Here is a 14,317-nt window from a genome sequence, read left to right as displayed (position 1 = left end):
AGATAGTGCATTAGTAATTGATGTAACAGGAATGAAGTTTGATTTTCTTTAGTGATGAAGAGGACACAGCTCAGGGTCTAACAGGACATCATTAATCAATATGAACAAATGGGGCGGTACAAGAATGGAATCATTAGCTTGTGACAGGAATTTGATTGTTCAAAAACAATAGTTTGATCCTTGATAGTGTATTATCAATAAAAAATTATAGCACATCCAGGAATGAATACTGGATAACTAGTATGACAAATCAGAAGCAGTGCATACTTTATTAATAAATTATAAATTAGGCTTATGAATGGGATAATGACTGATTTAATCAAGTAACAAAATTCCCATACATCCTAGAGGGTGAAGCTTGCTAAGTCAATACAATTATAACTAATTTTGAGAAGAATAAATCACTACTCAAATCTTACTATTAAAAATAATTGGGTTGGGTTTGCAGAGAACATAGCAAGACAGTATTGACAGAATAAATGCAACAATTTAAATTCCATTTTCCCTTTCATGGACAGATGTTTAATTGTTTTGCTGGTGGATAAACTATATTCAGAATTACTGTTTGTATACCGATATCCCAACCAAATTTCTTAGAATCCTTTCACAGGACCAGAGGATTGTTTTGCACTTGGAGTCATACAGTCCAACCTCAGTCCTTCTTGTCGACGTCAATCAGATATCCTAAACTGATCTTGACAGCATTTGGCTCATGCCCCTCAAAGCACTTCCTATTCATATACCCACCTAGATGTCTTTTAAATGTTGCAATTGTACCTGCCTCCACCTTCCTCTGGCAGCTTGTTCCAGAAATGCGCCACCCTCTGTACGAAATAATTTTTAAGACCCTCCTTTCTCACCTTAAACCTATGCCCTCTAGTTTTTGACTCCTCCAACCTAGGGAAGAGGACCTTAGCTTTACACTCTAATGTCCCTCATAATTTTATAAACCTCTATAAGGACACCCAAAGTTTCTGATGCTCCAGGGATAAAATGCCCCTGTCTATTCAGCCTCTCCCTATAAATCAAACCCTCCAGTCCCGGCAATATCCTTATCAATATTTTTGCACCCTCTCAAATTTAACATCCTTCATAGAGCAGAGTGATCAGATTTGTATGTAATATTCTAAAAGTGGTCTCACCAATGTGCAGCTGCAACTTGTATACTCAATGTACTAACCAATAAAGGCAAGCATGCCAAATATGTTCTTTACCACCCTGTCTACCTGCAATTCCACTTTCAAGGAACTGTGCACCTGCACCTCTAAGTGCCTTGTTCTGCAACACTCCCCAGTGACCTACCAATAAGTGTACAAGTCCTGCCCCAGTTGCTTTACCAAAATGCATCATCTCACATTTATCTAAGTTAAACTCCATCTGGCACTCCTCAGCCCATTGACCCATTTGATCAAGGTCCTATTGTGCTCTGAGATAATCTTCTTCAGTATCCACACTACCTATTTTGGTGTCATCTGCAAACCTTACTAACAATGCCTCTGATATTCAGATGTAAATCATTTATATAAATGACAAAAAGCAGTGCAACCAGCACTGAACCTTGAGGCACTGTGCTGGTCACAGGCCTCCAGTCCAAAAAGCAGCCCTCTACTACCCCTCTCGGTCTCCTAACTTCAAGCCAATTTTGTATCCAATTGCCTAGCTCCCTCAGATCTTATGTGATTTAACCTTACTAACCAGTCTACCATGCGGACCCTTGAATGCTTTGTTGAAGTCCGAGTGAACAATGTCTACCGTTCTGCTTTCATCACTCTTCTTTGTCACCTCTTCAAAAATCTGAAATCTACAGACCTTATTGAGGTACATAATCCTTGGATTAAGTCAGAATCTGAAATTTCAGTTGAGGAAATTCACATTCTGTTGCTTATTACACCTTTAATAACCTATAAAATCAAGTGTGTTTAAAAACAGATTCTCCAATTTATTAATCTTTATTACAAGGATACATAGAAAAAGCCAGGTGACAAGGAAGATCTCATCATTTACTGAAACACATTACAGAATGATACAGAGATAAAATAAAGAAAAACAGACATTACTTAAAAATACTAATTTTGAAAAATTCACTTGACATGGTCAGCGCTAAGGGAAAAGTTAGGAATGATGGGAGGAATAAATATAATCTTGATTCAAAATAAAGATTTCAGAAACAGTTATAGTTTTTTATAAACACTTAAAATTGTAATTCAAAGATGTCTTCATTTTCTAGCGCTATTCCAAAAATGCTTGCCTCAGCAATACTGGTGGAGTTTCAGCTGGCTGGCATGATCCTGATGCTTGGTCCATTCTCAGCCCATTGGAAGAAATTACACTGTTTTCCTATTCCTTGTGAGCACACATAAAAGTTACGTCCGTTATTGGGGCCAAGTTTCAGCACTGTCCTCATGATGCATCGCTTTCCATGATTGCAGAATGGAAAATGCAAGTCAGCCCACTATGAAATACAAAGTAGAGTTAATTCTCAAGAATTTGCACATAATTGTTTACTTCAAGTTTACAAAATCAGTTTCAATACTTCAGGTGCTTACTGCATTTCTTTCCACATTGCAGTACAGCAAATGAACATAATTGTATGACATAAGTGAATATTTGTCAAGTGTTAGCAATTTTCAGCAAAACAATGATGACCTTTTCATCAAAGACAAAATCCCAAGTGATATGTAAAGCTTACAATGTTTGCTGTTTACATTTAACAATAATACCCAGGATCCAAAACGCTCGCTGACTTACAATAGTACTACATCCAACAAACATCTTTTTAAAAGAATCATCCCTACTTTAAATTTATAGAACGGTTACAGCACAATTATACCTCATTCAATCTCTCACATCCCTTCTGGCACTCCAGAACAACAATTCGCTTTATCACCCTCACCTAAATCTTAGCCCCATTGTTCTGAAAAGATCTCTCTTTGGGTAATTGTTGAAGTTATGATTGAATCACCACACTCTCAGGTGGTACAGTGTGGAGCCTCACCACTCAATACTGTTACAATCCCGGTGGGACTGAACCACAAAACAATTTAATCATATTTACTAAAGGACCCCAACAGAAGAAATTACCACAAGATTCCAATTACTTCAGTACTGCTAAAAATAAAGGCATTTTGTCGAAGCCTTTCACATACTGGAAGCTTTGTAATTAATGCACAGGGACTTGTTCTTTGTCTTCAAACAACATGTGCACACACTGCCCTGATTTCAACTCTGATTAATTCAGAATCAATCTGCCTGGTTTAAAATTCAGACAAATCTTAGCAATTAACTGTCAGTCATCATTTAATCGTTGTATTTTCTAATGATAATGCCGCTACCAATCAGAGTCCACTAACCAACCAATCAGCGCTCTCTACTCACACTGTAGAAACATCGTTTTCTCTTTACTTTGGTATATCTTGTAAATTCCTTGAGTGTAAAAAGCTTCCACAAAATGTGTCTTTATTCAGCATTCCACTTCCTGTAACTTACCTTAATACCAATCAGAACCATGCAAATTAAACATGAAATGACAGCAAAGTATAAAAGATGAAATTTCACTTCAAATAGCCTATACAACAAAGATGCATCTTAAACGACCTACATTACTGGTTATCCAAAAAGTAGCACTGCATACAATTGCACAATAGGTGTCCAACTCAATTCAGCTCCCGATTCCCATTCACAGGCAGACGCATTCCATGTGAAGTCCTTGACATGAGTAGCACTGACATGGCACATTACTATCCGGCCTTCTCTTAGTCAGATCATGAGAATCTTGATGGAGTAGTCTTCCAGCATTACCTTTCAACAAACCCTAAGATTTTATCATGGTTAACCCACTTAACCTGCACATCGCTGCACACTATGGGGCAATTTTTAACACAGCCAATCTATTTTAACTTGCCCAACTTTGGACTGTAGGAAGAAAGCTGAAAATGTGTTGCTGGAAAAGTGCAGCAGGTCAGGCAGCATCCAAGGATAAGGAAATTCGACGTTTCGGGCATAAGCCCTTCTTCAGGAATAAGCCCTTCCTGAAGAAGGGCTTATGCCCGAAACATCGAATTTCCTGTTCCTTGGATGCTGCCTGACCTGCTGCGCTTTTCCAGCAACACATTTTCAGCTCTGATCTCCAGCATCTGCAGACCTCACTTTCTCCACTGTAGGAAGAAAACCCACGCTGACAGAGAGAATGTACAAATTCCACACAGACAGTCAGCCAAATTGAATCCATCGTCCCTGGTGCTATGAGGCAACAGTGCCAACAGTTTGGTCACCTGCCTTTAACTCGCTTATACATCTTTTCCCCAAATGGAGATCCTGAAGTTCAATTTTCCTTCTTGCCAAATAGAAAATCAATCTTTGTGGTATTTTGCTGGTTTCTTCTCACACAAACTCCTTGTTCCACTTTATGTCTGCCAGTCACTTTCACCGTCCAGCTCTTCTACCTGTGGCTTTCACTATGGTCTGATCTATTTCTGATCTTAATTTCTTTGCTGTTGTGCAATTTGTCAGTCAAACATCACCAGATTACATATACTAGTATTTCATGCTATCCAAGAAAATTGAAATTGATTCATTCGCAATTGCTGCAAACTCGTAAAGGTCCTTTTCACACATGCTAAAAAACTATTACAGACTCCACAGACATTTTAAAGAAATCTCCAATACTAATCTGGTAATGTTTCTGCATCAAAAATCATCACTCCACATAACAGACTATTCTTCCCCTTGTCACCTAAGGTAGGCTCACCAATCACTCGGCCTTGCACTCTCTTGTTAGGTCCACATCCCCCCCCACCAGGCAACCCTTCCCTCCTGGCACCTTCCCCTGCCACCACAGGAATTGCAAAATCTGTGCCCACACCACCCCCCTCATTTCCTTCCAAGGTCCCAAAGGAGTCTTCCACATCCAGAGTTTTACCCTCACTTCCACACATCATTTACTGTATCTGTTGCTCCCGATGTGGTCTCCTCTACATTGGGGAGACAGGATGACTACTTGCAGAGCGCTTCAGAGAACATCTCCGGGACACTCACACCAACTAACCCCACCGCCCTGTGGCCGAACACTTCAACTGCCCCTCCCACTCTGCCGAGGAAGTGCAGGTCCTGGGCATCCTCCATCATCACTCCCTAACCACCTGGCACCTAGAGGAAGAATGCCTCAACTTCCGCCTCCAATCCCTCCAATCCCACGGCATCAATGTGGATTTCACCAATTTCCTCATTCGTCCTCCCCCCACCTTACCCCAGTTCCAAACTTCCAACTTGGCATCACCCTGATGACCTGTCTTACTTGTCCATCTTCCTTCCCACCTATCCGGTCCACCCTTCTCTCCAACCTATCACCATTACCCCCACTTCCAGCTACCTATCACATTCTCAGCTACCTCCCCACCAGCCACACCTCCCTCCTATTTATCTCTCCACCCCTGAGGCTCCCAGCCTCATTCCTGATGAAGGGCTTTTGCCTGAAACGTTGATTCTCTTGCTTCTTGGATGCTGCCTGTCCTGCTGTGCTTTTCCAGCACCACACTCTTGACTCTAATCTCCAGCATCTGAAGTCTTCACTTTTGCCTTCCAACCAATGAGAACAGTCCTCTTGGACAAGGTTTTCAGTCAGCTGTGGGATTGGGATTAGAAGTGGGTAGGCCCAAAGTTTTGCATAGCTGGCCATAGTGCGAGTTTAGAATTACATTCTGACCCTGAGCGAATTTCAGAGTCTTTTTTGGAATCGAAACAGCCAATTAGCTGCAAGTGGCAGGTAGCCACTTGAGGAAAACAGGGCCATATGCTGCACCCACTGAAATTTCCAGTTAGCACACAAGGTTTGCACCTCAGACCAAAACTCAGTAACTGCATCATGGTTCCCTCATGGTAACCATCACTGTTGTAACACCCTTGTTCAAGAAGGGATCAAGACAAAAGATGGAAAATTATAGGCCAATTAGCCTAACCTCAGTTGCTGGTAAAATTCTAGAATCCATCATTAAGGATGAGGTTTCTAAATTCTTGGAAGAGCAGAGTCTGATTAGAACAAATCAACATGGATTTAGTAAGGGGAGGTTGTGCTTGACAAACCTGTTGGAATTCTTTGAAGAGGTGACAAGTAGGTTAGACCAGGGAAACCCAGTGGATGTGGTCTATCTAGACTTCCAAAAGGCCTTTGATAAGGTGCCACACGGGAGGCTGCTGAGCAAGGTGAGGGCCCACGGTGTTTGAGGTGAGCTACTGGTAAGGATTGAGGATTGGCTGTCTGACAGAAGGCAGAGAATTGGGACAAAAGGTTCTTTTTTGGAATGGCAGCCAGTGATAAGCGGTGTCCCGCAGGGTTCAGTGTTGGGGCCGCAGCTGTTCACATTATATATTAATGATCTGGATGAAGGGACTGAGGGCATTCTAGCGAAGTTTGCCAATGATACGAAGTTAGGTAGACAGGCAAATAGTACTGAGGAAGTGGGGAGGCTGCAGAAGGATCTAGACAGTTTGGGAGAGTGGTCCAGAAAATGGCTGATGGAATTCAACGTGAGCAAATGCGAGGTCTTGCACTTTGGAAAAAAGAATAAAAGCATAGACTACTTTCTAAACGGTGAGAAAATTCGTAAAGCCAAAGTACAAAGGGATCTGGGAGTGCTAGTTGAGGATTCTCTAAAGGTAAACATGCAGGTTGAGTCCGTGATTAAGAAAGCGAATGAAATGTTGTCATTTATCTCAAGAGGGTTGGAATATAAAAGCACCGTTGTGCTACTGAGACTTTATAAAGCTCTGGTTAGGCCCCATTTGGAGTACTGTGTCCAGTTTTGGTCACCACACCTCAGGAAGGACATACTGGCACTGGAACATGTCCAGCAGAGATTCACACGGATGATCCCTGGAAGGGTTGGTCTAACATACGAGGAACAGCTGAGGATCCTGGGATTGTATTCATTGGAGTTTAGAAGATTGAGGGGAGACAACAGAAACATACAAGATAATACATGGCTTGGAAAGGGTGGACACTAGGAAATTGTTTCCGTTAAGTGAGGAGACTAGGACCCGTGGACATAGCCTTAGAATTAGAGGGGGTCAATTCAGAACAGAAATGCGGAGACATTTCTTCAGCCAGAGTGTGGTGGGCCTGTGGAATTCATTGCCGCAGAGTGCAGTGGAGACTGGGACGCTAAATGTCTTCAAGGCAGAGATTGATAGATTCTTGATGTCACGAGGAATTAAGGGCTACAGGGAGAATGCTGGTAAGTGGAGTTGAAATGCCCATCAGTCATGATTGAATGGCGGAGTGGACTCGATGGGCTGAATGGCCTTACTTCCACTCCTATGTCTTATGGTAGGAACGCTGGTGGGGAGGGGAGGGGTTTTGCATTTAATTTCAGGAAGGACAGTATATCCCTTCTGTGGAGGAGTTTCTGTATTTTCCCTGTATCTTTGTCAATGCTTATTTTTCAGTCAGAATCACAAAACGAAATCTGATAATTATCACACTGCTGTTTGTGTAATGTGGTATGCCATTTGGCTGCCAAATCTTTTACTTTAGTGACTATGTATTAAAAATACTTAACTGCTGTAAAGTGTTTTGAGATCTTCGATGGCAGTAATAGATATACACATTAAAAAAAGGGCAAGACTTTCTTGCATTTACATGTTACATCAAAATTCTGTATGACTGTAATATGTACATACTGGTTTTCTTCTTAAATGCACAACTGAACAAGTGAAGATTAATTCAGTCCTGGATTATCATTCCTAAAGATTTCCTACAAGATTAAATTGATTGGTCCGTAGGCACTGACTTTTAAACTCAGCCTCCATTACCAACACAGAAACATTTGAAATTCTCCAGTTCCTCTTGCACCTCTCCCCGTTGTCATTAACTTCTCCAAACTTCATGACCCACGCCATGCCAAATCTGGTTTCTTGCATGTCCTTCATGTCCAGTATTCCAGCACTGCTAGTCATTTCTTCAACTATCAAGGCATTAAGCTCTAAAATTTTCTACTCGCACCTCTCTACCTCCATTTCCTCCTTAGGATGTTTCTTAAAATCTACCACATTAACCAAGTCAACTGTCTTAGTATCTGTCTTTTCAGGCCGAATGAAAAACATTTGCTGATTATTTTCTGTCAAGTACCTTGGGATGTTTGAGTATGTTAAAGTTGCTGTATAACTGGAAGCTGCTGATATTGTGGTATTTACAAAGGAGACAGTGAATACGATCAGAACTCATCTGTCGGAGAGTTTTGAATTTGCTGTCCAGATGTAATTAATCTCTACATATTAATAATTGCTCCTTAGTACAGAACTTAAATATTGTTCAAAGGAGATAAGACGTTGAAGCTCTTCGTCTCACCCTTTTAGGGATTATGATGTCAGAAACGGACATGAAAAGTGGACACACTGGTTTATACAGCATGAGAAGAAGGTGCTGACTGGTTGGTCCATCATTAACATGGATGTGCTGCAAGACCAGTTAGCTAGCAATCTTTGGTTTCAGATCAACGAGGTGGACTCTGATTGTTCAAGGTGATATCAAGGAAATGCAGCAGAGATTGGATTTTGCCAATGTTGGTTGCTATTTCCTTTTGCCTACATAAAACAGGGCCCTGTGTATTAATATATGTAGCTTCCAGCATGCACAAATAAATCACACTGTGAGCTTAACTATTGATTTTAAGTTGGTTCCCAGTGTAACTCTCAACATAGTCCAGATTATTTGATAAATGATTTCCAATAGGAGAATCACATCTAATTATGGGCATACCTTTGAAGTTTGCCAGATTAAGGTGGTTGAGCACAATCTATATATTGCCCACAATGATTAGTCAATAGGACCTGCTGTTCGGTATGGTTTGCCAATTGGAATATACTGCTTGCATACTGGCATCACATGGCCCTGAAAAATCATATCACACTACTAATTTTTTGTGGTAGGCAAAATGACATTTTGTCTTGAATGTGGCATCTTGTTAATGGACAAAATCTTTTGCGAGTTTAATACAAAGAAGCAGCATACCTGTTCAAAGTTTGGGTCACCTTCCCCTTACTGTGTAATCTGAGTTAGACTGGGGACTGCTCAGCTCAAGTGAAACAGCATGCCAATTGCACTTAACCAGATTGCACCGGTTAGATTTCCTACAGTGTGGAAACAGGTCCTTTGGCCCAACTAGTCCACACCGACCCTCTGAAGAGTAACCCACCCATACCCATTTCCCTCTGACCTAATGCACCTAACACTATGGACAATTTACCATGGACAATTCACCTGACCTGCACATCATTGGACTGTGGGAGGAAACCAGAGCACCTGGAGGAAAGCCACGCAGATATGGGGAGAATGTACAATCTCCACACAGGCAGTCGCCCAAGGCTGGAATCGAACCTGGGACCCTGGTGCTGTGAAGCAGCAGTGCTAACCATTGAGCCACCGTGCCACCCAAAGTACTTGCAAGCCTCAGAAAAGAATGCCATAATTTAAGATAATTCTGCTTTTGGACATCTTTATTAAATAATACCAAAAGAGAAAATGCTGAAAAATCTCAGCAGGTCTGGCAGCTTCTGTAAGGAGAGAAAAAAACTGATGTTTCGAGTCTAACTGACCCTTTGTCAAAGCTTTGACAAAGGGTCAGTTAGACTCGAAACGTCAGCTCTTTTCTCTCCTTACAGATGCTGCCAGACCTGCTGAGATTTTCCAGCATTTTCTCCTTTGGTCTCTTTTGGTTTCAGATTCCAGCATCCGCAGTAATTTGCTTTTATTAAATAATAGATTGCTCTAAGAGTCACATTGGAAACAAATTTAAAATCATCAAAACACTTCTCAGAGCTGCTGTGTTGCTCTAGCGTACTCCATTTTGTTTCAGAGTTACAGTTCTTTGTGATTAGCTCTTCTTCATATTGACAGATAACTTGCTATATCACACTGCCAATTATGATCCTCATGCTGTCTAAATTGGTGTAACTGTTTTTTAATCTACTTCTTGCATCCCAATCTTGATGAGTGCAATTCAAAAACCTTCTCATCTCTTATTTTGCAGATAATTATTTTAATTGATCATTTTCTGTATAACATGGCTGATGCAAACAAGTCTATTTCTACAGCAGTTTTCTAGATGTGTAAAATATATTCAGATCTACATAATTAAAATTATAATCTTCAGTTAATTAGCAAAATCTTTTTGATTTGCAAACGTATTATACAAATGATGTGTAACTGAGCTGAACAAATGTAATTAAATTATAAATAGTAGAAACACTGTTCTACACAATTTACTGTAACATATTACTCAATTATATCCATTACCTAGTACAGATAGCAATTATTGCAATTTCAAAGTAATTTTGAATAGTTCAATCAACAGTCTAGCTGCAGTGCCACTGAGGTTTAAAGCAAATTCTGTATTAATTCATTTGCTGTGGGATATAAGTCATAGTAAGTCTTGAATCCTGTGGTTATTCACCTTCAGGTTTTTGAATGGTGTTGAAGTGCCCTCTGGAGGCTATTTAGTGTAATAGTACATAATCATTAGAGGTATCAAAGTGAATTAAATTGAGATTACACTAAATTTAGGTTGTGACATTGCAACATTGGACTTTTTAAAAATGAAATTTGTTGTTAATCACTGTCGGACATCGATAAAACTGACTTCAGGTTCACAGATTCTTTTTGCCATATTTAGCTGAAATAATAAAAATGTTCAATGAAAATCATAAAATGCTCATGTTCAAATGACTGTTGTGTTTTAATTACCACAGAATTTTTCCTAAATTGATAATGTCACACAGTGTAACCTCATGGTCTGGTATCCTTGATTATCTCAGAATTGATGGTCTGTAGGATTCAACATCAGCAGCAGTTTCTTAAAAAAAAGTCTTTTCTTTTCACTATTCAAAGTTTCCTGTGCACTTGTCTGCAGTTCCAGCTGTGAATCCTGATACAGAACCGAGAACTTCGGCTTTGGGACTGGAAAGCCAACCAGCAGATCTAAAGTTGGTATATATTCAGCTACAATAATCACCGCAGCAACCTTGGCAGTGCTGACCTTAGTGAAGCTGTTGATATGAAAATCTGTGCCACTTGTTCAAATGAGGCCTGTCCCGCTAAATAGAGTCATAGAGATAGAACATAGAACATAGAAGGATACAGCGCAGTACAGGCCCTTCGGCCCTCGATGTTGCGCCGACCGAATCCTACCTAACCTATACTAGCCCAATAACTTCCAAATGCCTATCCAATGCCCGCTTAAATGACCATAAAGAAGGAGAGTTCACCACTGATACGGGCAGGGCATTCCATGAACTCACAACCCGCTGTGTGAAGAATCTACCCCTAACATCTGTCCTATACCTACCACCCCTTAATTTAAAGCTATGTCCCCTAGTAACACCTGACTCCATTAGCGGTAAAAGGTTCTTAGTATCTACCCTATCTAAACCCCTAATCATCTTATACACTTCTATCAGATCTCCCCTAAACCTTCTCTTCTCCAATGAGAACAGCCCCAAGTGCCTCAGCCTTTCCTCATAAGATTTTCCTACCATTCCAGGCAACATCCTGGTAAACCTCCACTGCACTCGTTCTAAAGCTTCCACATCCTTCCTATAGTATGGCGACCAAAACTGCACACAATACTCCAGATGAGGCCTCACCAGAGTCTTATACAAGATGTACAGCATAGAAACAGACCCTTCAGTCCAACCCATCCACGCCGATCAGATATAACAACCCAATCTAGTTCCACCGGCCAGCACCCGGCCCATATCCCTCCAAACCCTTCCTATTCATATACCCATCCAAAAGCCTTTTAAATGTTGCAATTGTACCAGCCTCCACCACAGCTCATTCCATACACATACCACCCTCTGCGTGAAAAAGTTACCCCTTAGGTCTCTTTTATATCTTTCCCCTCTCACCCTAAATCTATGCCCTCTAGTTCTGGACACCCCAACCCCAGGGAAGAGACTTTGTCTATTTATCCTAGACACTCCAAGGAAAACAGCCCCAGCCTGTTCAGCCTCTCCCTATAGCTCAGATCCTCCAACCCTGGCAACATCCTTGTAAATCTTTTCTGAACCCTTTCAAGTTTCACAACATCTTTCCGATAGGAAGGAGACCAGAATTGCACGCAATATTCCACCAGTGGCCTAATGTCCTATACAGCTGCAACATGACCTCCCAACTCCTGTACTCAATACTCTGACAAATAAAAGAAAGCATACCAAACGCCTTCTTCACTATCCTATCTACCTGCAATTTCACTTTCAAGGAGCTATGAACCTGCACTCCAAGGTCTCTTGGTTCAGCAACACTCCCTAGGACCTTACCATTAAGTGTATAAGTCCTGCTAAGATTTGCTTTCCCTAAATGCAGCACCTCGCATTTATCTGAATTAAACTCCATCTGCCACTTCTCAGCCCATTGGCCCACCAGGTCCAGATCCTGTTGTAATCTGAGGTAACCCTCTTCACTGTCACAACACCTCCAATTTTGGTTTCATCTGCAAACTTACTAAATGTACCTCTTATGCTCGTATCCAAATCATTTATGTAAATGACAAAACGTAGAGGGCCCAGCACTGATCCTTGTGGCACTTGACTGGTCACAGGCCTCCAGTCTGAAAAACAACCCTCCACTATCACCCTCTGTCTTCTATCTTGGAGCCAGTTCTGTATCCAAATGGCTAGTTCTCCCTGTATTCCATGAGATCTAACCTTGCTAATCAGACTCCCATGGGGAACCTTGTCGAACGCCTTACTGAAGTCCATATAGATCATGTGTACTGCTCTGCCCTCATCAATCTTCTTTGTTACTTCTTCAAAAAACTCAATCAAGTTTGTGAGACATGATTTCCCACGCACAAAGCCATGTTGACTATCCCTAATCAGTCCTTGCCTTTCCAAATACATGTACATCCTGTCCCTCAGGATTCCCTCCAACAACTTGCCCACCACCGAATAGAGTGGATACTTATTTCAACACCAGCTCCGAAGTAGAGGGGCTGTGACTGTCACTGTGGCGAGTATTCTGGCATCATTCTTTGATCAATAGCAGGTTTAGTAAGATAGGGAGATTGTGAGGCAACAAATAGAGATAATGAGGAGGAGCTAAAAAATTGGATAATATTATGGCAGCTTTTAGAAGTATATTTGGGGCTTCAATCATTCTGGAAGAACATCACGTCAAGGATTTCAGACAGACTACTCTAAAGTATAGCAACACTCACTTGAAAGTAGTCACATTGTGATTCTCGAGGAAGGGAGCACACATAGAACTGCCTCCCTTTGTTGTCTCCTTCTTTCTTGACCAGTCTCAATGCGCAGGGACGACTGTGCTTTTTGCAACGTGGAGTTTCAGGATTTACAACTGCAGGATCATCATTCATAATAACAGCACTCCTGTGAACACATGATTTTTTTTATTGATCTAACGGCATTCTTTTATCAAAATCCTGCAATAAAGCTGCCTTTTGTGCAATTTCAGGCATCAGTGCTTGTTGGACAACCAGATTGCAGGCTGAAGCTTGATAAATATCACCATTTTGCAGTAAGAAGTTACTGACCTTCAAAATAATTATAAATGATACACCATTTTAGAATTATTTACTCTAGGACGTTAGCTTGTCATTCAGATTCACTCAGGGGTTATGGTAAAGAAAACAAATGCATGGTGTTTTTCAAACCTTGACATTCAAACTACTTTATGACAGTCATTTTTCTCCTGTCTGTTAAACTATTTCAATTTTAACTGCAGGTAAATCTCTGACATTTCAGCAAGCTTTATCCACATCTCTGCTACTGAAACCATATTGCTTATAGATTGAAGGAAGGCGTATAATTCACTAGTGACACAAAATTGCAGAGCCTTCAATATATGAGAGCCAAATCATTGAAGTATGACCAGTCCTCATATGACATCAACATATACTTTGAGGTAGCAATAAGAACCTGGAATTCATTAAGATCTTTGCATAACAACAACTGCAGGCAGGCAGAAGGCCTTTAGCCCATCTAGGTAAAAACAGGACTGCAGATGGTGGAAAACAGAGTCTAGAGTGGTGCTGGAAAGGTACAGCAGGTCAGGCAGCATTCGAGGAGCAGGAATATTGAAGTTTCGGGCAAAAGTCCTTCATCAGGAATAGAGCCTGGTGAGGGGCCTTTACCCAAAACGCTGAATTTTCGGCTTTAGCCCATCTAGTCCAACTGGTCAGAGCATTCCATTGGTATATTTCTAATTACCTATCCGTGTACTACTATGTTGTTGGCTAACAATCATTTACCAATCAGTATTAATACATTCACATCTATCTCATGATCTTGAAACTCATAATAGCCT

At 40.9% G+C, this 14,317-nt stretch overlaps 1 protein-coding gene across 3 annotated transcripts in view; it reads right to left on the bottom strand.

Annotated features, from left to right (window-relative positions):
- Nucleotides 1-2,089: 2,089 nt before the first annotated feature.
- neil3 (nei-like DNA glycosylase 3) overlaps nt 2,090-14,317 on the bottom strand; it is a 54,212-nt gene continuing 41,984 nt past the window's right edge. For all 3 annotated transcript variants that reach the window (XM_060843127.1, XM_060843135.1, XM_060843141.1), the window contains 2 exons: nt 13,209-13,380; nt 2,090-2,452 (listed from right to left, as the gene is read on the bottom strand). In XM_060843127.1, coding sequence (XP_060699110.1) covers nt 2,270-2,452; nt 13,209-13,380 — 355 coding nt within the window. In that variant the 3' untranslated portion in view covers nt 2,090-2,269. The remainder of the gene's footprint in view (nt 2,453-13,208; nt 13,381-14,317) is intronic.

Source organism: Hemiscyllium ocellatum, chromosome 2 (genome assembly GCF_020745735.1).
Source record: "Hemiscyllium ocellatum isolate sHemOce1 chromosome 2, sHemOce1.pat.X.cur, whole genome shotgun sequence".
Lineage (NCBI taxonomy): Eukaryota > Metazoa > Chordata > Chondrichthyes > Orectolobiformes > Hemiscylliidae > Hemiscyllium > Hemiscyllium ocellatum.
Note: the sequence above shows the minus strand (reverse complement) of the source record. Positions and strands in the feature narration are given on the sequence as shown.